We start from the raw sequence: 24,782 nt of genomic DNA, 5'->3' as shown, positions 1-24,782 counted from the left end.
CACAATGTCTTCAGCTACTTCTTTTTCCTTGCTTTTCACCAGGTACAATCACCAGTCCCATATGGTCTCATAGATAGCAAATTTTCATCTTTCCCCAGAGGCCCTGGGCATTTCCTTATAAAATAAAATGCACACAAAACTTACAACTGGTTAGTTTTCTAAACACAAATAACTCCTCTCTCTCCAAGGACCTACCCTATCAATTGTATTAATGTATTCTTTGCCCATATAGTCTATGACTGTTTCTATTTGTTCCTAACCACCCATTTCTATTCATTCCCAACAGCTAAATATATATAATTACAATTAAAAATCTTAGAAAATTTTAGAGGTACTACATGTTATCTGTTAGGACAAGGGGAAAAGCTGAATCTATATTCTGTCCAACAGTTAATCAATTAGCAATGGAGAAAAACCTTGGTCAAGGATATCAGGTATTGGCAGTGGGAAGGAAAAATAGGTGCTTACAATGGCAAAAGGGGATATGGAGGGAGATGATAAGATTAGGACAGTTTTTCCAAACAGCAAGTCTCAATTCACTGTGGATTGTGAAATCAATTTAGTGGATATCAACCTGCATTAAAACAATAACAACACTCAAACAGAAAAATATCAGAGTGCATCATATATAAGACGAGTAAAAAAAAAAATCTGAAAAGCCACTGTATTAGACTATGCTAGGGGAGAGGAACTTGTAAAGGACTTCCTACGTGCCAGAAACCACAGTAGATTATTATAGTTAGTGCTGAAAATGATCGTGTTATACAGATACTTCTTTTCCTAATTTAAAGATGAGGAAAATTAGGCTCGGAATAACTTCTTTTTTTTTTTTTTTTTAAAGATTTTATTTATTTATTTGAGAGAGAGAATGAGAGAGAGCACATGAGAGGGGGGAGGGTCAGAGGGAGAAGCAGACTCCCTGCTCAGCAGGGAGCCTGATGTGGGACTCGATCCCGGGACTCCAGGATCATGACCTGAGCCGAAGGCAGTCGCTTAACCAACTGAGCCACCCAGGCGCCCCCGGCTCGGAATAACTTCTTACCTAAGATCAAATGGCTAATGAACATGTGAGCCGACATTCTCTCTTACACCACTTTGCTTATACCACTGTCTTAGGTGGGCTAACTATACAACTCTTAGGAGAAAGACAAATGGATGACAAGGAACTAGTGAAATTCAAGAATTTGGCTTTCAGAGGGTCCTATCCATCTACTTCTTTAGCCCTATGGGGTGTCTTTCCCTAAAACATAGCAGCTACCACTAGCGGCGTGGGAGGCCACGGAGCAAAAGGAAAACAGGTTACGTCTAGTATACCGACTCTGATCAACTAGTACTGTCAGCCAGCAACACCGTGTCCACAAGAATTCCAAGGCTGGTTCCACGGGAGTAAGTAGTATGACAGATTAGTGATGTCTATCATAAATCAGAGTGGCATGTATTTGCTACCCTTCGTAAAATGGAATCAGAAAGATTTGCCCCTTACTGCCTGTGAACATTGGTCTCAGTTTCTTCCTTTCTAAAATGGCAATAGCAATGTCCACTTTATAGCATTATTAAAGATTAAATAAGGAATTAATATTAAGTATGTAAAGAGCCTAGTACATAGTAAGAAATCAATAAATGGTAGAAGTTATGCTTGTCATTATTATTGAATTAGGATAGTATCTGCTCCTGTTGCACTTAAATTCTAAAATCTTCCCTCATAGAAATGAGTCAAACAGAGTGATTAGGTTCTACAGTTAACCCCTGAACAATGAGGGGGTTAGGGGCACCTATCCTGCAGAGTCAAAAATCCGCAAGTAATTTCTGACTCCCCCAAAACTTAACTACTAAAAGCCTACTGTTGACCAGAAGCCTTACCGATAACAGTCAATTAACACATACTCTGTATGTTATATGTGTTATATGCTGTATTCCTACAATGAAGTTAAGAGATAAGAAAATCCTATTAAGAAAATCATAAGGGTGGGGGCGCCTGGGTGACTCAGTTGGTTAAGTGTCTGACTTTTGATTTAGGCTCAGGTCATGATCTCAGGGTTGTGGGATCAACTCCCACGTCGGGGTCCACAATGGGTTTGGAGCCTGCTTGAGATTCTCTCTCTCTCCCTCTTCCTCCCTGCCCCCCTGCCCTCTCTCTTTAAAAAGGAAAAACAAAAACCATAAGGGAAACACATTTACAGTACCGTATTGAAAAAAAATTTGCATACAAGTAGACCTACACAGTTCAAATCTGTGTTGTTCAAGGGTCAACTGTATACTGAGAGAAACTAACACTTACTGAGCAACTTTCCAAGTGTCAAGTGCTGTATCAAACACAGACAGAAAGTGGACTGAACAGCTTTATGCAGATTCATCTGGAATCCTGCCCCAATTCTATGGGAAAACCTAATCGTCTTAATTGGAAACCACTAATTCACAATCTTCTGGAGCCTAACTATAATAAACTAGAAACTGCCAATCCTTTAATAAACAAATTCAAAAAAGAAAGTATAAGACAGCAAAACGAGGGTTGTGTAGGTATCAATGAAAATATATGTAAGTAGATTATGCAAGATAAACCTTGCTTTTATATAATTGAGCAGAGTAGGGTAATCTATTGCATTATCTTCTAAGCCTCTTCTCACGCTTCCATATCTTTTCATTGGGATCTCAGACTCCTGTTGCACAGATCTTCCCCACTCTCCTCTCTGAACTCTGAACTCCTGTTCTCCCTTGAAGGACCTGACAGCACTCTCAAAGGGATGCTATTTCCCTCATATCCCACTTATATCAGAGTCAAGGTAAGGTTTCCTATTTGCTTTTTTTTTTTTTTTTAAGATTTTATTTATTTGTTTGAGAGATAGAGCAAGCATGAGCAGGTGGGAGGGGCAGAGGGAGAAGCAGATTCCCTGCTGAGCAGGGAGGCCTATGCAGGTTTGATCCCAGGACCCTAGGATCACGACCCAAGCTGAAGGCAGATGCTTAACCAACTGAGCCACCCAAGCGCCCCTCCTCTTTGCTCTTTGCTTCTTAAAACTATTTCCAAGCATTACTCTTTGCCTGTTTGTGAAATTCCCTGCTCCTGAGTACATACCTTCTTATAACTCTCAGCTACTAAATTCAGGACATTCTGCTTCATTAATAGAAGAATTTTACAACTGGTTGGCTCATGGTCTTCCACTCCCAAGTTATTCCCATACATCTCCCAATTCAACTTCATCTGGACTTCTGGCACTTCTCTGTATCTTATTTACCAATCCCCTTCTGTGTTAACTTTCCTATATAGTTTCTATTTCCTGGTTCCAGATCTTGTCTATATTCATAATGTTCTTATCTCTTATCCTTTCTTGTGACACATGCCTGGCAAACCCCTAATATCTACCTTCTTATGCTTGCAGTTAGGTTACTAAGCACTTGCTACTAGTGTAAAATCATACCACTGAGCAGAAAGATTCCACTAGCAATTCATATAAGAACACACAAAACACACAAAAATAAAGCTCATATGTAACCATAAAAAAAATTAAACTTCTTGGCAAGTAATCCAATGGGAATGTCACAAAAAGTAGAAAAATTGAGTTAAGCAAACACACACCTGAGTAAAAAGAAGGCAGCACCATTTCTGGTTGGGAAGGCTATCTATAGTAAGATGTCAATACTTCTAAATTAATTTAGAGAATTATATGGTTACAGGTCAGCACTGATCAAAATCTTTGTGAAATTTCAAAGCAATAATAAAATACACATAGAAAAATGAAAGGTAAAAAAGGGTAAAGACTTCTTATCAAAGAATGAATTGGAAAGAAAAAAATGATGGGAGACACGCCTTATGAAATATTAAAATACAATATAGTGTTAACTAAAAATGGTATGATATTGGATTAAAAACATAATTAATGGAAGAGAGGGGAAATTCTGGAATCAGAACAAAATATTTTTTTAAAATTTAACATAAAACCAAGTAAAATACCACGTGGGAGGGAAAAAAAGCATTGTTTATAATATATAATATTGAATAAATTGATAATATCATGATAAATTCTTTAAATTTTTTTAAACCACCAACAACCACATATTCACTGTAGTGGTAGAAAGATGGTAATTTTCCAGCTACTGAAGCAATAGGAGAAAGTATAAATGACAAAGCTGATGAGTTAAACTACAAAAAAAATTTTAAATATTGAAATAATAAAAACCAAGAGAATTAACATTAAAAAGCAACAATCTGGGGCAGATATATAATAAAGATATAGCTCACAGAAATAGGAATAAATTTAAAACAAACACTTGAGAAAATACCCAGGGTCCCTTATAGTAATAAAAATGCAAAACAAAATACCTCACAATTCTCAAGTAAGCAAAAATACATTAAATTGATCAAATCTGATATGTATAGGATTATGAAGGAAGTCTTATGCTGTTAACACCCCAAATTATTATGCCTCTCTCTGATGGGTTACCAACTGGGGAAAAAGTAATTTGTTGTAGAACTGATCACACTGTTTGAGTTGTAAATTTCATTCTAGAATTTATAACCCAAGAAAATGACTTAAAAGAACAAAAAGCTGTACCTAATTATCTATATTACCATCTTAGAAAGAAAATTACAATAATTAATGACAGAAACAAAACATAGATTACCAGCAGATGTTTACTGAACATTTATTACCATGCCAGAAGGCTGTGCCAAGTGCTTTAAATACATTATCTCATTTCATTCTTCAATGTTATGAAGCAATTATTACTATCTTTATATGATAGATGAGAAATCTGAAATACTCAGACACTGAGCAACTTGCCCAAGGTATACAACTGCATATTTAAGTGACAGGGTTAAGGGTTTGTACCAAGGCTATAGACTAAATTCTTGCCCTTAGCCACAGAATATAGACTTTTCTAACAAAAAAGTTGGAAAATGATTAAGTAAATCATAGTGTAAAACCTGGAACAACTCTACAGTTATTAAAAGTAGCATATAAGATACAGGAAAAAGGTTTTAAGAATTAGTGCCAATCATAAAGAAAAAACAAAAGTGATCCCCAGAATCTTGTTATATATGTCATAAGAAATGACAGAATTCCATATATTTTATTCACTTATGGTTCTATAGAAATGAAGAGATTACAAACCTTCAGCATACAGTCGTTCTGCAAGGAAAACTGCATCTCGGTAAGCATAGTGGTTTAGTGCTTGCCATATAGCAGCCTGAAAGTAGAGGAAAAAGAACATAAATATACCAACATAGGGAGTTTCAAAGTAACTCCTAGCAGAGCCTTGCATATAGTAAACAAATCAACAACCCTAGCTTAAGTAATAAAATGTCAATGCCCATCATGCAAACTCCATAGTTTGCTAGAGAAGGCTCTTCACAGTACGGCTCCTAACATATCTGAATTTACTCACTCAACTCTCCATGGACATTTAGGCCTCTGTGCCTTTGTACTTCCTTTTCCCCCACAGAGGAATGTGGGCTCCCTCACCTACCTCCTTTTACAAACTGCTCATCCCTAAAGATCCAGCTTAATTAACATCTACTTCATGAAGGTTTCCTAGCTGATTCCTAGCCATTTTTTTGATAAACACATGTCTTCTAGTGAAGCACTCACATTTTATTATAATTACTTGTTTACAGGTCTGCCCAAACCACTAAACTATACTGCTCTAAACTTACAACAGTGGTTTAAACAATTTTTCATGATATACATGAAATGTATGTCATCCTCCCCAAAAACTTCCCCACCTATTACCTTTAATGCTACCCTGTTCTCACCCACTCAAGAAAGCATATTAGGATACAGATAAGTAGAGCTACTATAGGAATAACCTTTAATCTATTTGAATATATTTTTCTATTATTTTATTTTATTTTAAAAAAGATTTTATTTATTTATTTTGAGAGAGAGAGAGAATCTCAAGCAGACTCCAAGCTGAGCATGGAGCCTGACACGGGGCTTTATCTCACGACCCTGAGATCATGACCTGAGTCGAAATCAAGAGTCAGACTGCTTAACCGACTGAGCCATCCAGGCACCCCATATTTTTCTTCTTTAGAGTTAGAAAACATATCTATAAAGTATATATCAAAAGAATATTTTAAGTAATAACAAATGAAAACATTTAGACCCATGTGCTTCCTGTCTAGCTTAAGAAATAAAATATTACCAATATACTTGAAGCCCCCTCCCTATGTGCTCATCAGTTATATAACCTCTTTCTGAAACTACCACCCTGAATTTTGTTAATCTTTAGGTTGTCTTTACAATTTGTATACATATGTATGTATCATCTTTAAGCAATGCAACATTTAGTTTTCCCTGTTTTTGAATTTTAAATAAATACAAAATAAATATAATCATATTGCATATATTCTGCTATGATTTGCTTTTGTAATCCAATATTATATTTTAAAAATTCATTCTCAATCTATGCAGTTGGAGTTCATTCATTTTGATTGCTGAATAAATAATATTTCCATTGTATAAATATACCAAAATGTATTTTATCTATTTACGGCATATGAACATATGGGTTATTTCTAGTTGTTTTTTTCCCCCCAGTTATAATAGTGCTGCAAAGAACATTCTCGTATTTGTCTCCTGGGGTATCTGTTTAAGAATCTTTCCAAATTAGGATATATATTTAAGAATGAAATTATGGGGCTGCTGAGTTCATGTTCATATACATGTTCATCTTTACTAGGTTATGCAAATTATTCCCAAATTGTTGGTTTAATTTACACTCCTACCAAAAATGCATGATTTCCCATTATTCCACATCCTTGTCTACACTACATACTGTCAAAAACATTTTTAAGTGTGTTTATTTATTTATAGTAATCTCTACACCCAATGTGGGGCTCAAACTCATGACCCTGGGATCAAGAGTTGCATGCTCTACTGACTGAGCCAACCAGGTGCCCCTAAATTTTTTCATTTTTACTAGTCTGATAGATATAAAATGCTTATCTCGTGTCTTTAACTAGCATTTCTCTGAATATTAAAATGAGGCTGTGTTCATTGGTAATTTATTTCATGTTTATTGGTCTTCTGGCAAACACATGGTTATGTGTCATACATTTTTCTGTCAGGTGATTTACCTTTTCTTACTATTTTACCCAGCATTTTTAGAAGCACTAAACCAGAGAGGTTTCTTTTAAGTTCCAGTGTGTCATATAACACTAAGTTTTAGTCTATCATATAAATTATGTATATATAAATTATGTGTTCATATATATTTATGTTTTGCCTAGCATTTTTAGGAGCACTAAACCACAGGAGTTTCTTTTAACCTCTCTCGGTTTCTTTTAACTTTTAGACTATCACAAGATATAAAAGTCATCAATTAATTTTTTAAAAATTCATAAACTTATAAATTGAGATATCTTATAACTGATCATGATACAACAGCATTTTTTTTATTTCTAGCATGTATACCAGCTCATAATTTATTGAATAATTTACTAGAGTTACAATAAAACCAGCAAGATGGGATTACCTAATGAAGACCACTAGCTAACATTGTTAACAGTAAAGCTAGATTACATTATAACAAGTAATTAATATGCCTCGGATATAGTAAAAGCTCAAACATTTGAATGAATAAGCAAATGTTTAATAACATTTCTATGGGCATTATTATTATTTTAAAAGATTTTATTTATTTATTTGACAGAGAGAGACACAGCTAGAGAGGGAACACAAGCAGAGGGAGTGGGAGAGGAAGAAGCAGGCTTCCCGCTGAGCAGGGAGCCCAGTGCGGGGCTCGATCCCAGGACCCTGGGATCATGACCTGAGCCGAAGGCAGACGCTTAACGACTGAGCCACCGAGGCACCCCTCTATGGGTATTATTAATTATAATTTTTTATATTAAAATCCTAGTAGTAGTTGATGACTTACTTAGCCCAAGGGTGTATTTTTCTATTTCCTCAAGAAAAAAATGGTAAATGAATTTCATTTGGGGTCTCTAGATCCTCTTGTTTAAGCTTACTGTCTATACAGTCTAAATTTTTTAAAGTCTCAGAGATGTTAATTTGGCCATTTCCATCCAGACACAAGGGAAAGGAATGAGGGAATTTAAATTTAATTTTAAATAAACTATACTAACCCAGGCAGCATTTTTCCCCCTAATGTTAGTGTTCTTAATCCAGTCATTTCCTACTACTTCAAGAACTATCTAAAACTGCTATTCAAAGTGTGGTCCTTGGAGCAGCAACACTAGGTATCTTCTGGGAGTTTTCTGGGAGTGTGGAATCTCAGACCCCATCCCAGACCTACTAAATCAGAACCAGCATTTTAACAAGATCCCCAGGTGATTTATATGCATATTAAAGTTGGAAAAGGACTGATCTAAAAAAGACTTAGTCTAATTAAAAACATTCCTGCTCAAACAATGAATCATGGAACACTACATCTAAAACTAATGATGTAATGTATGGGGATTAACATAAGAATAAAAATAAATAAATAAATAAATAAAATAAAAACATCCCTGCTCAACAGACTTCCCAAAGCCAAAGAGGTTGTCTCATCTAATATTAATTCAAGATGTTATGAATAAAATAATTTCTAATCCTTCAGGCCATATCCCTTAGCTTTAAAAGAAAGGCCTGAATTATTCATATTCCAAAGCCTCTTGTTTGTAGGTCTTCATGTTCCTTCTTGGCCCCAACCCATTTCTTATACCTAATAAAATATCCTACATACTAATATAAATGAATCACAATACCATCTCCTTTCATAATCCCCCAAATTAGTTGGGCTACAAAGAAATCTCCCTTTGGTCTAAAATGTACCATTTCACTCTCCCCCAATATTTTCAGAAGTAGTTGGCATAACCTATAGGATGATTCCAACAGTATACACAAAAATACGACTTATCTGCTTTAAATAAGAGAAATCCTAGAATTTTCAGATACTTATAAACTCCATACTAAAGATAATTTGCTGTCCCAAAAAGCCTGATTGATCCCAACACCCCTTCTCATAATTTCCAGAAGACAAAGGGGTTCATACAATTGTAATTTTGCCATACTTCAGTTCTCTGCCAGCTGCCATATATGCTTATTTCTGGAATACTTCCATATGATTTAATCCCACAATGTCCCTCAATCTCATAGAAAGGAATACTTAAAATACTGAAATATCATACTACACTAAAAAACACTCATTCATAATTGGAAGGTCCTCTATTACTTGGGAAGTAAAATAGATGGAAGAGAAAAAAGAGAAGACCATAAATACCAACAGGACCTTAAGAAGGACTGTTAGATCACTATATGATTCTTCCCCAATTAGAGCCACCTAAGTAAGAAAGATACCAAAGACAAGCTGTGCTGAAACAGCCAGAACCCCCAATAAAATGTTCCATATTGCTGCTAATAATTCTTCCACATACCATTAACCAAGGATCTGAGGTTCCTACTCCTTATAACTCCTTGACTTTCTTTTTTTTTTTTTTAAAGATTTATTTATTTATTTGAGAGAGAAAAAGCACGAGTGGAAGGGATAGAGGGAGAGGGAGAGAGAATCTCAAGCAGACTCTGTGCTGAGTGCAGAGCCTGACATGGGGCTGGATCTCACGACCCAAGATCATGACCTAGGCCAAAACCAAGAGTCAGACACTTAACCAACTGAGCCACCCAGGCACCCCTCCTTGACTTTATTTCTGATAACATTTGCCTGTGGTGGATTTCAACAATATCCTCAGCTATTTAGAGTACAAAGGTATACTATTACTGCCTGAATACATTTTTTTACTAACTCCAGCATGATTGACCATGAATGAAAACCAATGGGCAGGGGATAGTGGTATCTTTTCTTTAAATTTTCTGAACTGGAGAGTTCTCGTACTCATTCATTCAATAAATATTTACTGAGTCCCCACTATGTGCCAGGCACTTTTTAGACTCTAGAGTAATTAACAAATAGTTTCTGTTCTCATGGAGTACCTTTCAGTGTTGTTCCTGTCTAGATCAGTGGCTATCAATTCTTGCTTGACAATGCTCTACCTCAAATCCACTGCATCACAATCCCTGGAAGCTGGGATTGAGCTTAGATGTCTTTATTTTTAAACCTTTTCACTGGTAAGCATTCAGTGCTCAGAATCATTTTGTTTTTAAAAGATTTTATTTATTTATTTGAGAGAGAGAGAGAGCAAGAGAGAGGACAAGCAGGGGTAGGGGGAGAGGGAGAAGCAGGCTCCCCACTGAGCAGAGTGTGCAATGTGCGGCTCCATCCCAGGACCCTGGAATCATGACCAGGGCCAAAAGCAGATGCTTAACCAACTGAGACACCCAGGTGCCCCTCAGAATCATTCTTTTACTCTTCTAGATAAGTAGTTCTCCATCCTTTTACAGCACACTCTTTTGTGAAAATTTGTAAAAGCTATGGACCTTCTTTCCAGAAAAAAGCACATGTACATATATATAATATATATATAATATATATATACACACAGAAAAATCGTGTACAGTGTTAGGGGTTCACAGATATCCTGGTTCATTAAGTATCTCTGGTCTAGCTGATGGGAGACAGTATTAGAGCCTGATATATAATAGGTTTCAATAAATATTTGTAGGATTGAATTTAGATTTTGAAAGAAAGGAGAAGAGACAAGTTACTGACCTAGAAAGGTACTTTCTCTTTTGCATACAGGAGACTACTATAGTACTAGGGCCTGGAGGAGCACTGCTGCTGCCACAATTAGGAGAAACTCAAAAACATCTTTTACCACATAAGGTCACAGATGCTGGGTTAAGTATACATGAAATAATGAATGTATTGGTAAATCAATTTGGGTACGTTATGGATTTAAACGGTTTGAATGGGCTAGCGTCTAACAATTATTTACAGAACTGCACCTAAAGAATGGTATCTAGAATCTATCCCCACTTTCCTAGTCCCATTCCATAACAATCTTCTTCCCTTTAAACCCTTAGTCTTCTAAATGGTCTTCCTGCCTATAAGCTGTAAGGTAATCTGCCTGTCCCAGAATTACATTCCTCCAACATAAATATCATCACTGCTAAACAGAAGATGATAGTGAAAGGCCTGGGTTCAAAAATCCATGTTCCACGACTTACTAGTTCTGTGTTTTGGGCAAGTAACAATGTCTCAAGTCCTAGTCTCTTCATATAAAAGGTAAGAGTCCAGTAAAGTACATAATAGTTCCTAGCACATACCTAATAATTACTCAATAAATTTTAGCTGTGCCATCATCATTATCATTATGTCTTCCTCCCTAATCAAAACCTTCTAACGATTCCTCTTGGATAGCTCCACAAAGTTTACAAAATATCTACAGAACAAAGCACAAACTCCTTAGTAAACTATTGAAATCCCACCTGGCTTTAATCTCCCTTTTTCAGCTCTTCCCACATCTCACCAAAGCTGCCCATGGTCTAGAACCAGAAAAAGCCTCCATCAGTCCCTAAACATTCACTATATTTTCATACTATAGAGTCTTTGCCTGTTTGGGTTATCCTTTGTCTTTAACTTCTATCTCCTGAAATTTTAGTCATCCTTTCTTCAAAATTCAGCTTACATGTTCTTCTGTCTTTCCATGAAGACTTTACTGATCTATCCCTTGCAATATTATTTACTCAATCCTTTGAGGTTCTAGACAATTTTGTTCATACTTTTAAAAATATCAGGCTGTGCACATCCGTGTGGCTCAGTTGGTAAAGCATTTGACTCTTGACTTTGGCTCAGGTCATGATCTCAGGGTTGTGAGACTAAGCCCTGCACTGGACATGCAGCCTGCTTAAGATTCACTCTCACTCTCCTTTTGCCTTCCCCCCTTCCCCCGGCTCATGTGCACGTGCACTCTCTCTCTCAAAAAAAATAAATAAATAAAAATAAAAACTATCAGGCTGTTTATTAGATTTGGTTATATTATTTGTTTAACTAGGTTGCAACTTCTTGAAGAAAAAAGCCAGATTCTATTTTTCTCTATAGTTCCCTGGTTATACTACCTAACTTGTTATTTCCCTAGTTCTCCTAGATAACTGCCTTTAAACATAGTGCAGGCTCCATAACTGTTTGTAGAATGAGTATTTGTTTTGGAACTTTGAATCTATTTTCCACTTACTGAACTATAAATTTTTAGAAACTGGATCTGGAGATAAAATACAAGGTAAGGCATTCTTAATATAATTACTTTTTACTAATATGAATAAAAGGGAACATTAATGTTGACAATATAAAACAGTACAAAATAACATCTAGCTGTTTCTTCCTTGACACAACAAGCTTAACATTAAAAAGCAAGGGAGCAAGAATCTGGTGAGGAAATACCAGTTAGTCTGACAAAGGGGTTGGACTAGATCAGGTTTGGGGGCAACAAAATTTCTTAATGATGTGATCTATTAATACCTGAAAGATATTCAGATTTTTCTGGTTAACAGCAACCTAGATCATGTCATATACTTCCCTTCACACCATCAGATCATTTGCCTTATCATCTTGCTCAATATGCCCATCACTTCTGAAGCACATCATTTATCCATCCAGTAAACATTTAATGAGCATATGCTTTGTCTGCTATATGATCCTGATGTCAGTAAAAAAATAACATAAAAAACAACTGGGTGCCTGGGTGGCTCAGTAGGTTAAGCGTCCAACTCTTTTTTTTTCTTTTTAAGATTTTATCTATTTATTTGTCAGAAAGAGAAAGAGGGAGAGAGAGAGGACAAGCAGAGGGATTGGCAGAGGGAGAAGCAGGCTGAGTAGAGAGCCCCGTGTGAGACTGGATCCCAGGGTCCTGGGATCATGACCTGGGCTGAAGGCAGATGCTTAACCAACTGAGCCACCCAGGTGTCCCTAAGCCTCCAACTCTTGATTTCAGCTCAGGTCATGATCTCAGGGTTGTGAGATCGAGCCCTGTGCCACGCAAGGCACTCAGCAGGGAGTCTGCTTGAGATTCTCTCTCCCTCTGCTTCTCCCCTAACCCCATGCTCGCTCACTCTCTTTCTTTCTCTCTCTCGAATATTAAAAAACACATACACACACACACACACACGCACACAAAACACAAACATCAAAAAATAACTTGAGAGAATCAAGTTCTTCAGGTGGGCTGTACAAAGCCAATATACTGGATTTTCAAATCTCTGCCCACAATAAATTATGAATTTTGAATTATGAATTCAAAATTATGAATAAGCCAGGCATTATTCCATAGGCACCTATTTGGTCACTGTCATTGTGGCCACTGTGCTTTTGTTTTAAGTTTATTTATTTAAGCAATCTCTACACCCAATGTGGGGTTTGAAATCACACCCCAAGATTAAGAGTCACATGCTCTACCGACTGAGCCAGCCAGGTACCTCTGTGCTTTTGTTTTTTTTTATCAAACAACTGGGAAGATGAACCTTAGAACAAAAATACGTGGTGCTGGCAAGGAGTGAATGTAACAGCAGGTTAAGTATACTACAGAATCTCTGCTATCTGGCCTACATCTCCTCTGTACTATGACACAGAAAAGACATAGATAAAAGGTAATGTGATAAACTATGAGTGTTTTCCTCAGAGAACTTCAACATTTGCACTGAGAATAACACAAAAAAAGTCATTCAGAAAACAACAGGCTAAAGGGTGTTCAAATCTAATTTGACTCAACAATTTCTTGAATGTTTAATATATTCTCCCAACTACCAACTCACAGCAGATGAACCCTAACCCTAACTCTTTAACACTTGCTAATCAAGATGATCAAGAGCTTCATTTTAATCATCTGTAAAATAGGATAAAAACACTACCTTTGAGATAAACCTAGTACAGTACTTGGCTGAATTCTAAACCTCTGTAAGAATGTATCTGTCCCTCTGGTGTTCGACCAGACCATACATGACCTAGGGTTCTGATACCATGCATATAGGTATCTTTCAAAATGATACTCATTTAAATTAGGCAACTACAATAATAATGAAAAGAAGAAACTCAATTTACTTTCTAAGGCAGACCATTTCCCCCCCTGGATTACTTTAATAGTGTCTTATTTGTCCCTGTTTTCCACCCTATGATCCATTCTCTCCCTGTGCACTTTTCACAAATCAGATCTGATCATATTATCCCTTTGCTTGAGATCATTCACCGGCTTCTCATTGTTCTTAATAAAAATCCAAAGCACCAAACCAGGGAGGGTGGTATAGTCCATGTTTACCTCTCCAATTCACTTTGTATCATGTTCTCTTATGTTCTCCATGTCAGGATGACCTTCTTTCAACTCCTCAAACCTGCCAGGTTACCTTCCTGCCACAGGTCCTTTAAATATACACATAATTCACTTTACCTGGCACATTCCTCTTCTCCTCCAAACTGCAAATTTGATTCAGTCTTTGGACTTCTTTCTCAGGGAATGCTTTTTTGGGGGACCTCTGATGAGGTCAGGTATCCTTATAACACACTCTAACAGCATCAAGTACCTGTCCTTTGTAATACTACAGGAGGAGACTAGTTGAGTAATGTCCTCCTCACTATAATAAAAACTCCAGAAAGGTAGGGACTACATCTGGTTTTGCTCATTATTAGATTCCCAGCAGCTGTTATGTACTTAAGCAAATGCTTAACTAATGTATGTTGAATGAATAAAAAACTGATCTTTGATTTCTGCCAGTCCTCCCACTCTTAGCATCTTAGGTTAGTCTTAGCCTTAAGTTTCTCTGTATTATTATGCGATTAATCCTTGGACAACATGGGTTTGAACTATACAGGTTTACTTACATGTGGATCTTTTTCAATAAATACAGTACACTACTGTAAATGTATCTTCTCTTCCTTATGATTTTCTTAATAACATTTTCTTTACTCTAGCTTTATTATAAGAATACAGTATATAATACATATATAAAATATGAGTTAATCAACTGCTAATGTTATTAGCAAGGCTTCTGGGCAACAGTAGGCTATTAGCAGCTAAGTTTTTGAGGAGTCAAAAGTTATACTCAGATTTTCAACTACATGGGAGGTCAGTGCCCCTAACTCCCGCATTGTTCAAGGGTCAACTATCCAATAGTTAAGGATCTCCGGAAATCTCTATTGAAAGAAACTCTGTGGCACATAGAATTATTCTTTTGTAATGAGAATAATTACCACCTAATTACTCCTTTATAAAATGTGGGCATTTCCTACGAATCTACTTGTTTAATTTTGTTGTAAATGAAAGAACATGTTGAATAGAAAGACTATATCCAGGACTTACTTTTGGAAGTATATGTTCTAATTTGTGGGCCAGCACTTCCCAGAGTGTGACTTTAGGGGAAAAATTTAACTTTTCTGAGCCTCAATTTTCTCTTCTGGAAAATAGAGCTCTATTTCTTGGGCATGGATTAAATGACATGATACATATATGGTGTTCCTGGCAATAGTAGACACTTAAACCTTATCCTTTCCTGTCTCCCAATATAAACAAATTCAATAAATCTACAGTTTCCATTATTATAACATCTCCCAGCATATCTGCCACAATTGCTTATTTTGTTAACATATAAGCCACAAAAAACCCAAATGGTTCATCAGCTAACTTAGTACTACTGATCACCAGGAAGATTTGACACATATATACGATGGCCATAAAGTCCTAGAACTTTGGATTTTTTCTGTCCTATTAAAACTAAAGAAATGAAAAAGTATCATAATCAAAAGTTCTATCCATTTCTGATATAAAAATCAAACTTTGCTTGATTTTTATCAAGAACATCATTCCTTTATTACCAATCCTTTAGAGGGTCAGAAAGTGATAGTAAAGAGAGCCAACTCAAACTCTCATATACCCCAGACATATAACTTGCCACTTGGAAAACCCCACATACAGCTTCCATCACTACTCTGCTCAGGCACCTCAAAGTTCCTTAGTGATGGTGTCTCTTTGGGAGGAACAGGGAGGGAAATGGATTATTTTCTAAGGCACTACAGATTGGTAGCTTATGAGGAGCGGGGCTAAGATTATCCCCTTGGCTAGTTATCTACTTCCGTTTAACTGCTGGTGTGGACCTGCCCCTAAAAGCATATCATTCAGCGCATCACCTCAGGAGTTCTACAAATTAAAGCCAGATAGATGAAATGCTGCTGAAGTTATGAAGACAAACAGAGCAACACCGCCCCATCCTCAAAAAAAAAAAAAAATTTTTTAAAAGAGAATTCCTACTGATTAAATGAATGGGTTAGTCCCAGGTTGCAAGAATTTAAAAGATGAATCAACATAAATGAAATGGCAAAGTTCCTTCCTTGCTTGCTCTTCTTAAACATGTAGTATTATTTAAAATGTAAACAAACCTCTATAAATTGTACAACTAATTCAGTCTTAAATGTGACCATATAAATTACTTTGTTTTATTCTTATTTTTGTCAAAAGAAAATAGCTGCCCTTTTTTGGACCATAAAAGAAATGGAGAAATGGATACTAAAAGCTTCAGACAAGATAAGAAGGTATAAGGAAAAAAAAAATCACTGTGGAATTTTCCTGTTTATGTTACAATCTAATTTCTAGAACTCTAATTTAGTTTAGGTATACATCAGTGGTTCTCCATCTGGGTGATTTTGCCCCCGCCCCCTCCAAGGGATATTTAGTAATGTCGGGGGGGGGGGTGTTTTTGGTAGTCACAGAGGGAGGGGGCACCTAGTTGGTAGAGGCCAGGGAGGCTGCACAACACTCTACAATACATAGGACAGAGTCCCCCACAACAAAGAATTAGCTTGCCCCAACGTCAATAGTGCCAAGAATGAGAAACCCTGGTGTACATTACCATGTAATTGGATTATTTTACTACCCTGTATGTCTCCCTAACTCTTATCTTGTCCCTCCTTCCCAATAGCACCAAATTAATCTTCCCAAAGCAGTGCTTTCATTACAAATTCTTCTGTTGAAAACTTATAATGGCTATTTATTACCAAGACCTTAAAACCCCTCAACCTGGATGTTAAATCCTGTATAATCTGATTCTCCCTGGCTAGCAAAACCTTATCTCTTCCTGCTCTCAATTCCCATTCTAACCAAGGCTATGATATTTTACTGTTTTTTTTTTGGTTTGGTTTTGTTTTTGGTTCCTGAACACCATTCTCAAATTTGGGCTTTTGCTCATGCTGTTCCATGCCAAAAACATTCTTTCTCTTCTTTACCAATTCAAGCCCTTCCCATCTTCTAAAGCTTTAAGTTCTACTCCATCAAGAAACCCTTCCTATTTTTCCAGTCTACAAGGATCTACTTCCTAAATTTATTAGTATCTGTACAATCAAATACATACTGACTTGTAACATTATCCAATTGTTCCTGTTAAACATTCTTACCTTCCCAACAAGACTAGACCCCTCAAAAGATCAGAGGTTATGTCTCCACATTTCTACTGGTTGGCTTCACAAATATCTCTAACTTATTTTGTTCAAAACAGGTTGTCCTCCTTCAGATTTGTCCCCCTATCAAAGGATTCTTCATTTATTAAATGGTGCCACTAAAATGAAATCCAGGCAGCTGTTCTTGATCCCCATGCTCTCCCATTCAATCAGTTTCCATTTCTCCTTGGTCCTACCTCCAAAACATCTCTTGAATATCAACCTCTTTCCTACTCCACTACTACCACTTTAGTCTAAGTTACTTTCATCCTAAGACTGTTTGTACTTTTGCCTCCTTCCTCTCATTACATTTCACATATAGTAACCAAGAGATCTAACATCTACATCAGATCAAGTCAATCCTCTTCTGAAAATCCTTCAAGGACTCCCCACACACTTAGAATGAAAACTGAACTTCTTATAATGGCCTCCCATTAATATGCAACTCCAGCCACACTGGCCTCCTTTCAATTATTTCAATGCCAAGTTCTGCTATGTCTTAGGGACTTTGCACATGCTGTTTTCTCTTCCTGTAATGCTCTTCAAATTACTATTTCCTTCTCAACCTTCAGATCTCAGCTTCAATGTTATTTGCTCAAAAAGGACTTTCCCAACACCATTTTTAGAGAAGATTTTCATATGTCTTTTATATTCTTCTGTGCTTGGTAAATAACTGGTGCATAACATTCTTTCCAATTTGATTTTTTCATTGAGACTGCTTCTTAACTTTTTGCTGTTTTGAACTACCAAAAGAGGTACTGCAACTGCAAACCTGACACCTGGGCTTAGGTTAAGTCCCTCCTATTAGGTCTCTCTCCTAACACCCTATTTATAGTGCCCTTATCACAGTTTGTAATTATTAATTTGTGATTATTTGTCTAATGCTTTCTCTATAGACCATAAGCACAAAAAGGGCTATGTCAGGACACTAGTCCATAAAGGAATTAAATTATCATATAGTTGCAATGACCCCATTCCCCAAAGCTTATCCTCTCAGTTCAGTACTATGTAGCACAGTCTTCAAGATATTATATTGTACCTAAATATAAGGCAATCTCCTATTTTCCAAAAGAAAATTTCATAAACAAATGTGTTCAGCTAACTTAAGTATGTAAGTTTTTTGAATAAAGACCAAATAGTCATAGTCAAATGCCTATTGATTTATTAATTTAGTTACACATATATATTTTAAAAATCACAGAATATGTAGTATTTAGAAATTTTTTTCTATTTTCATTGAACAACTTTGCTAAAACTGTTCACATCTACCTTTGATATCAACAAAGCCATTTTTTTTTGTCATCTAACACAATTTACCTGAATACAATACCTTCAATTCTAAGTTATTTGAAATATGGTACCCTTTGAATCCATATTAGAATGCTGTAACCGTACGGGTGCCTGGGTGGCATAGTGGGTTAGGCGTCTGATGCTTGGTTTCAGGTCAGGTTGTGATCTCAGGGTCGTGGGATCAAGCCCCGTGTCAGTCCCATGTCAGGCTCCAAGCTCTGCATGGAGTATGCTTGGGATTCTCTCCCCCTCTGCCCTCTCAAATAAATAAATCTTAAAAAAAATTTTTAAAAAATGCTGTCCCTGTACATCTTATTCCAAGCCAAAAGTATTCCTTCACTATCTAAATGATCTGTAAAACAGTACTATGTGTATAGTATCCACTTACTATACTGCTTATTAAGGCGATTTTTACAAGCCTTGTTTATAACTTCATCCAACACTTCTGTGAAGTTCTATCCCCAGGAATAATTGATAAATCCATTAAAATGTCTTCACTTTTTTAAAAATCATTTTCATCACTACATCAAAAACTAATGATGTGGGGCGCCTGGGTGGCTCAGTTGGTTAAGCGACTGCCTTCGGCTCAGGTCATGATCCTGGAGTCCCAGGATCGAGTCCCGCATCGGGCTCCCTGCTCGGCGGGGAGCCTGCTTCTCCCTCTAACCCTCCGCCCTCTCATGTACTCTCTCTCTCATTCTCGCTCTCTCAAATAAATAAATAAATCTTTAAAAAAAAAAAAAACTAATGATGTATTGTATGGTGACTAACATAACATAATAAAATTTAAAAAAATAAATAAAATCAATTTCATCAGGTGAATTTTATAAATATCCAAATTAACACTGATTGAAGTCATTTAGGCTAGTGTGTCTTCCCCAGTTATATTAAAAATAATTGACAGAATTTCTGCCTCATAATAGGAGAGATGCTTGTAAAGACTCATATATAAAGTAATGCTTTTCTATGAGAGACAATTTGGAGGAGGAGCTAAGATTTAGGCTTAGGTGGTTTATCAGACTGGCTATTCCATGGTAAAACCCTGAAGTGCATTACTGCTAAGAGTAAGGAAAAAAGAGTAAAGCTGATGGGTATCATCTAGGAGTAGGCTACACATTTCTTTTCTTCTCCATGTTTGTATACAGATTGAAATTGTTATTAAATAGTGGTTAAAGGCTAACAATGAAACTAGTTTATCATTTGAGAAGACTTCTGGGGCCAAAGAAAGCAAATGTATCATTAGTTAAGACAAAATTACAAGAATATGAAACAGAAATTAAACAACTTGAGTGATCTGCTTACCCATTTAAGAAGGTACAGATAACTTTTAATTTCACATTAGGCCTCAAAAAAATAATCTTAAAAGGGACTCTTTACCAGAAAGAGGAATTTGTATGGCAAGAAATAGCTTTGGAAGCATTGATACAACTTACAAACAGGTAAATTTCCTAAGACAGAATCCCACGTTACATTAGTTCACATACTAATAGCTGTTATATGTAAAGAGCTGTATGTAAAGAAGAAGCCAACTGGGAGAAATTTCTATCTCATCCTGCGAAGAAAAACTAAGGAAATACGGACGTGGCGATGCATTAAAATATTTATCATTTGACATCACAGGCCTATTAAGGGTAATGTGAAGTAATTTCTAAAATCGATTTGCTTTGTAACTTCAAAATAAAGCAAGCCCATAACTCAATGACAGCAGCTGGTAGAGGTCAACCCTTCTATTCAAGGCAAAGATCCTACGGTGAGTCTCCCAGACCTGGTCCATCAGTAAGGGACAAAAGATTCAGTTTCTTGAGATGGCAGGGGGAAAATGACTTGGCACTGCATCACACTTCAAATCCAATAGGGTTTCTCCCATGCCCACAGAGTACTGTGCGTCAAAGCATACCCTGGTGTCGTAAGGACAGTGAAATGGATGTAAAAACCCTGTCTTTCATTTCCTGAACGCCTTATCAACATGCACAATAACACTCCTGATCCCCATCACAGGTCACGGGGAAAACCCCCAGATTTGCCGTTGCCACCCCCTCCCCTCGTAGAGGTGCTTGCCCCTCAGCACTGGGCCTTGGAGTTTTCTCTTCCCAGATCATTGTGTGTGTGTGGGGGGGGGGGGGTGGAATTCACTGAGCGAGGAAAGCAACGTGGGCTAGGAAGTCTGTTACCAAAACAGAAATCGGGATTAAAAATACCGATCCTATCGTCCCTCCACCTTCTCCTCCCAGAGCACAAAAACAAAACCAAACACCCCCCGCCAACTTGCCCCACCATTACGAAGGTAGCCCAAGCTCTGATCAAAGGTGCCTCCCAACTATCCTCCGGGCGAGAGAGCACCTGGGGCGAGTTTTCGGCGCCCCCCCTCACCCCCCCGCCCGCCCCTCCTCTCTCACCCCAGCCGGGGCCAGGCCCCTGGACTGACAGGAGGGGCCGGCCGGACGCTGGCATTATCGCCGAACCGCGCTCACACGGGTGGAAGCAACGCAGGACCTGAGGTAACACGACTCGGGCTGCGGGCAAGGCCTCCGAGCCGACGAGAAGACAGGCAGGACCCGGCAGCAGGGGAGGCGGGAGAAGCAGCCGGGCCTAGGCCGCACCAGGCCGCGGAGTGGCCATACGCGGCTTCCCGGCCGAGGCTGCGAGCCAAGCCTCAGCGCTGCGGGGTTATCATTACCTGGACGGGTTCCTGCAGCACCGTCATCCTTGAGGCTCAGGCCCACTTTCTGCAGTGCCTCAGGCCCCCCCCGTAGCGGCTCCGGCCCGGCCAGCCCCGGCTCATTTAAACTCACCAGCGACCGTTACCGGGGGATGGGGGAGGCCGAGCGATTACCGAGTACCTCCGAGCGGTACACGGAAATACCCGAAGTGGAGAGATCCGCGCGGGAGCCAGACGGAAAAGCTCGAAGGAGGCCGGAAACGCCCGAGGCCGATCGGCGAAGGAGGAGACCGTTGCCGAAAATTGTCGAGGATTCCCGGAGACTACCGAGTCCGATCCAGAACGTAGTTTTCTCCTTTCGGCCACGCCTTCACTCACGCACGCCACGCCCAATCGGCCACCCTAGGCTGGGCCACGCCCAATCGGCGGCCGGCCGGCTGGGCGTGGCTTGCCGAAGCGGGCGGGGAGCGTTACGTGGCCGGACTACCGTCTCCACTCGGCACTCAATCTCTGCGGATCAGTTGATGCGCGGTAGATTAAGCAGAGGTTAAAACACGAGAGTTTGGGGCTGACTTTAATCAAGAAGTATTTGTCTGTTGAGTTTAGTTCATTCATCATTCCAGAAGTACCTATCATGGCTCAAAGGGAAATAGGAAATTTGGAAGGACTGCCACCCTTCAAAGATTTAGTATGGACCGGAGCTGTCCACACTGAAGAGTTTACGGTCTCTTTAAAGGAAAAACAATGTAACAGAGTGCTACGTTATGTGGTGCCTACTATAAGTGAGGTCAAAATTAAGAGGAGAGGGAAATAAATTGGGATTAAGATGAGGAAAGTTTCATGGAAGGAAAAAGGGAGACTTAAACTGGACTCTGAATGATGGGTAGAATTAGAAGACTGGCAGGTGAAGGGAAGCAGAAATGAGATCAGTCTGGTAAGAGTTAAGGCATTAACTGGAAATAATTACTTAGGTGACCAGATCATGGAAAATCTCAGAAGGCTGGCAGAAATTTTTATTCCTGATAGGAAAGGCATTGTGGTGTGTTGGGAAATCCGAAGGCTTGATTTTGAATTTTACCTCTGGCACTAACTAGTTTTAGGTCCTTAGGCAAATCACATCTCTGAACTTCTATTTCCTTAGTCTGAAAAAGATGACTAAAGGAATTAAATGAATTGATGTGTCTAATAGGTTCTCTCAAATTTCCTTCCTATTCCCTCTCCCCCCAAAATGTGTGAACCAGTGAACTATTAAAATTTTGTTTTTTGGTAGATGATGAAAACACTTTTTGAAAGTTAATTGTCTAATCTAAGGCCTAGGTCTGTAAGTCAAACCCCATCCCTTCTCAGTGATTAAAGAAAGACACAGGGCGCGCCTGGATTCAAGGGTAGGAGAAATAGACTCCACCTCTAGATGGGAGGAGTAGCAAAGTGACACTGCAAAAGGCTTGTGCCCTGGAGGGATTGATTGCTGGACCATCTTTGGAAACAATCTACCAGATATGAGATGAGAATCTAGTAGTGGTAATGGAAAGAAAGAGGTGGGTAAGAGATATCACCCTTAAAATTTGATGCTTTGAACTGAACGCAACACTCCATGTTTATTCTAATTAATGCAGAGAATGATGAGACTATTGCTTTTATTATCTGGATGACTTTTTTTTTTTTAAAGATTTATTTATTTGAGAGAGCGAGAATGAGAGAGAGTACATGAGAGGGGGGAGGGTCAGAGGGAGAAGCAGGCTCCTCGCTGAACAGGGAGCCCGATGCGGGACTCGATCCCGGGACTCCAGGATCATGACCTGAGCTGAAGGCAGTTGCTTAACCAACTGAGCCACCCAGGCGCCCCTTGGATGACTTCTATTAGACTAAAGTTGTATTTGCATTTTAAACTGTCACATGACATTGTTTGTTCATGCTAAGCTTGTGGTCATTTTACACACACAGCTCTTTTTTTTTTTACACACAGCTCTTTTTCACTCAACATGCTGCCAACCCAAGTCTTGTACTTGTGCAATAGATTCTTGTAAACTTGAATGTAGGAACTTACAACACAGCATATAATGATATTTTTTGCGTGTGAAAATGTGTATCTAGAGTCAGCGTTTAAAGAGACCATGATGCTTGGCGTTCTGGCTCTGAAGCTTAGAATTTGCTTAACACACACCCTCCACCCACCCCCACCCCCCGCCCCAAAACGCATCTCTTTTCTAACTGTTCTTCACTGGGCTAATACATCTGTTGTGATTTTTCTGCTCATCCATAGCAAGGCCACATTGTTTGAAGTTAGGCTTTGGTGGGATCTTTTAAAGCATTTTTACTTCCTTGTGTGTTCCTGATTGACCTACTTAAACTTGCCATCCAGCAACCACTGGAGCATCCTGTTGTCATCCATTATCCACATATGTTTAGCTGGTGAGCAGCAGATCTGGGTTGCAATAAGCATTATTCCAAACATGGTAAATTATGTCTTCTCTTTAGCCTGCCTCTTGGTTTGTTTCATGTTCAATCAGATTCGGAGTTTGGCTTTTAGCGAACTATTCAAGAAGCTAGACTTGGTATCATTGCCAAGATGCAGGTCCCACTAAAACATAGCCCCCAGCAAGCTTACTCTTCCGAATTCCTTCAGCCCCCCTTATCTGTACCCTTCATTTGTCCCTGTTGAAGCTACTGTCTTACCCTTCTTCTATTACCTGACCTTGAGGCTTTTACCCCTGTGTTTCCTCCTCCTTCTTGGCCAAATCATCCCCTTCCTTTGGCATCTCTGATCACACAGTCTCCTGGTTTTCCTCCTACTGCTCTGTTCTCATCAGTTTCTTTTGCCCCCCACTTCCCCATATTAGAATGCTTCAGGGGCCATTCTAGGCCTTCTCCTCACCCTATGCTTCCTTCCTTTGCAAACCCATCCATTCTCTTGGCCTCCACTTTCATCTAAAATTGTTCCAGGGGCACCTGGGTGGCTCAGTCGATTAAGCCTCTTGATTTCGGCTCAGGTCATGATCCCAGGGTTGTGAGATTGAGCCCCAAGTCAGGCTCCGAACTGGCCTTGAAGCCTGCTTAAGATTCTCTCTCTCCTTCGCCCTCTGCCCCTCCCCCACCTCCCTCTCTCAAGGAAAAAAAAAAAAGTAAAATTGTTCCAAAATCTCTATCTCTAGCCAGACTGCTTCCTAGAACTTCAGACCCAAATGCCAGCTGTCAAGTGGACATCTCACAGGTGCTTGTTCAGAACGACATCCCCGGTCCTCATACTTGAAGTATTTCCTACCCCAACTTAAGGTACTGCCACCCTCTCCATTGCCCAAACCTGGAACCGCTCTCTCTCTTTGACCCTAGCATCCAGTGACAAAAGCCCTACTAATTTTACCCTGGGTGTACCTTCATGTCTCTTCCTGTCTCTAGCTTTACCTATCCTCAGAACCAAGTCTGATCATGTCGGGACTCCCTCCTAAACCTTCCCACCCAACTCGAGATTTCCCATTGCGCTCAGGACATTGCATAAACCTGTTCACTTCTCTCTTTCTCTCTCTCTCTC

General features: G+C 38.7%; 2 protein-coding genes across 9 annotated transcripts in view; one reads left to right on the top strand and one right to left on the bottom strand.

Annotated features, from left to right (window-relative positions):
• Positions 1 to 21,436, bottom strand: part of CDC27 (cell division cycle 27) — a 77,650-nt gene extending 56,214 nt beyond the window's left edge. For all 7 annotated transcript variants that reach the window (XM_081804791.1, XM_081804795.1, XM_081804792.1 and 4 more), the window contains exons 1-2: positions 21,272 to 21,436; positions 5,109 to 5,184 (exon numbers count right to left, since the gene is read on the bottom strand). In XM_081804791.1, coding sequence (XP_081660917.1) covers positions 5,109 to 5,184; positions 21,272 to 21,298 — 103 coding nt within the window. In that variant the 5' untranslated portion in view covers positions 21,299 to 21,436. The remainder of the gene's footprint in view (positions 1 to 5,108; positions 5,185 to 21,271) is intronic.
• The window catches only part of MYL4 (myosin light chain 4), a 28,316-nt gene continuing 24,359 nt past the window's right edge, over positions 20,826 to 24,782 (top strand). The window contains exon 1 of one of the 2 annotated variants that reach the window (XM_081804798.1): positions 20,826 to 21,092. The gene's annotated coding sequence lies outside the window, so the exon portion shown is untranslated. Of the gene's footprint in view, positions 21,093 to 21,536; positions 22,796 to 24,782 lie in introns of those variants that run through there. The other variant, XM_081804799.1, reaches the window with a different exon arrangement.

The sequence above is a fragment of the Leptonychotes weddellii genome, chromosome 15 (assembly GCF_054177405.1).
Source record: "Leptonychotes weddellii isolate Sample4059 chromosome 15, ASM5417740v2, whole genome shotgun sequence".
Lineage (NCBI taxonomy): Eukaryota > Metazoa > Chordata > Mammalia > Carnivora > Phocidae > Leptonychotes > Leptonychotes weddellii.
The sequence above is the reverse complement of the archived record's forward strand: the minus strand, read 5'-3'. Positions and strand labels throughout refer to the sequence as shown.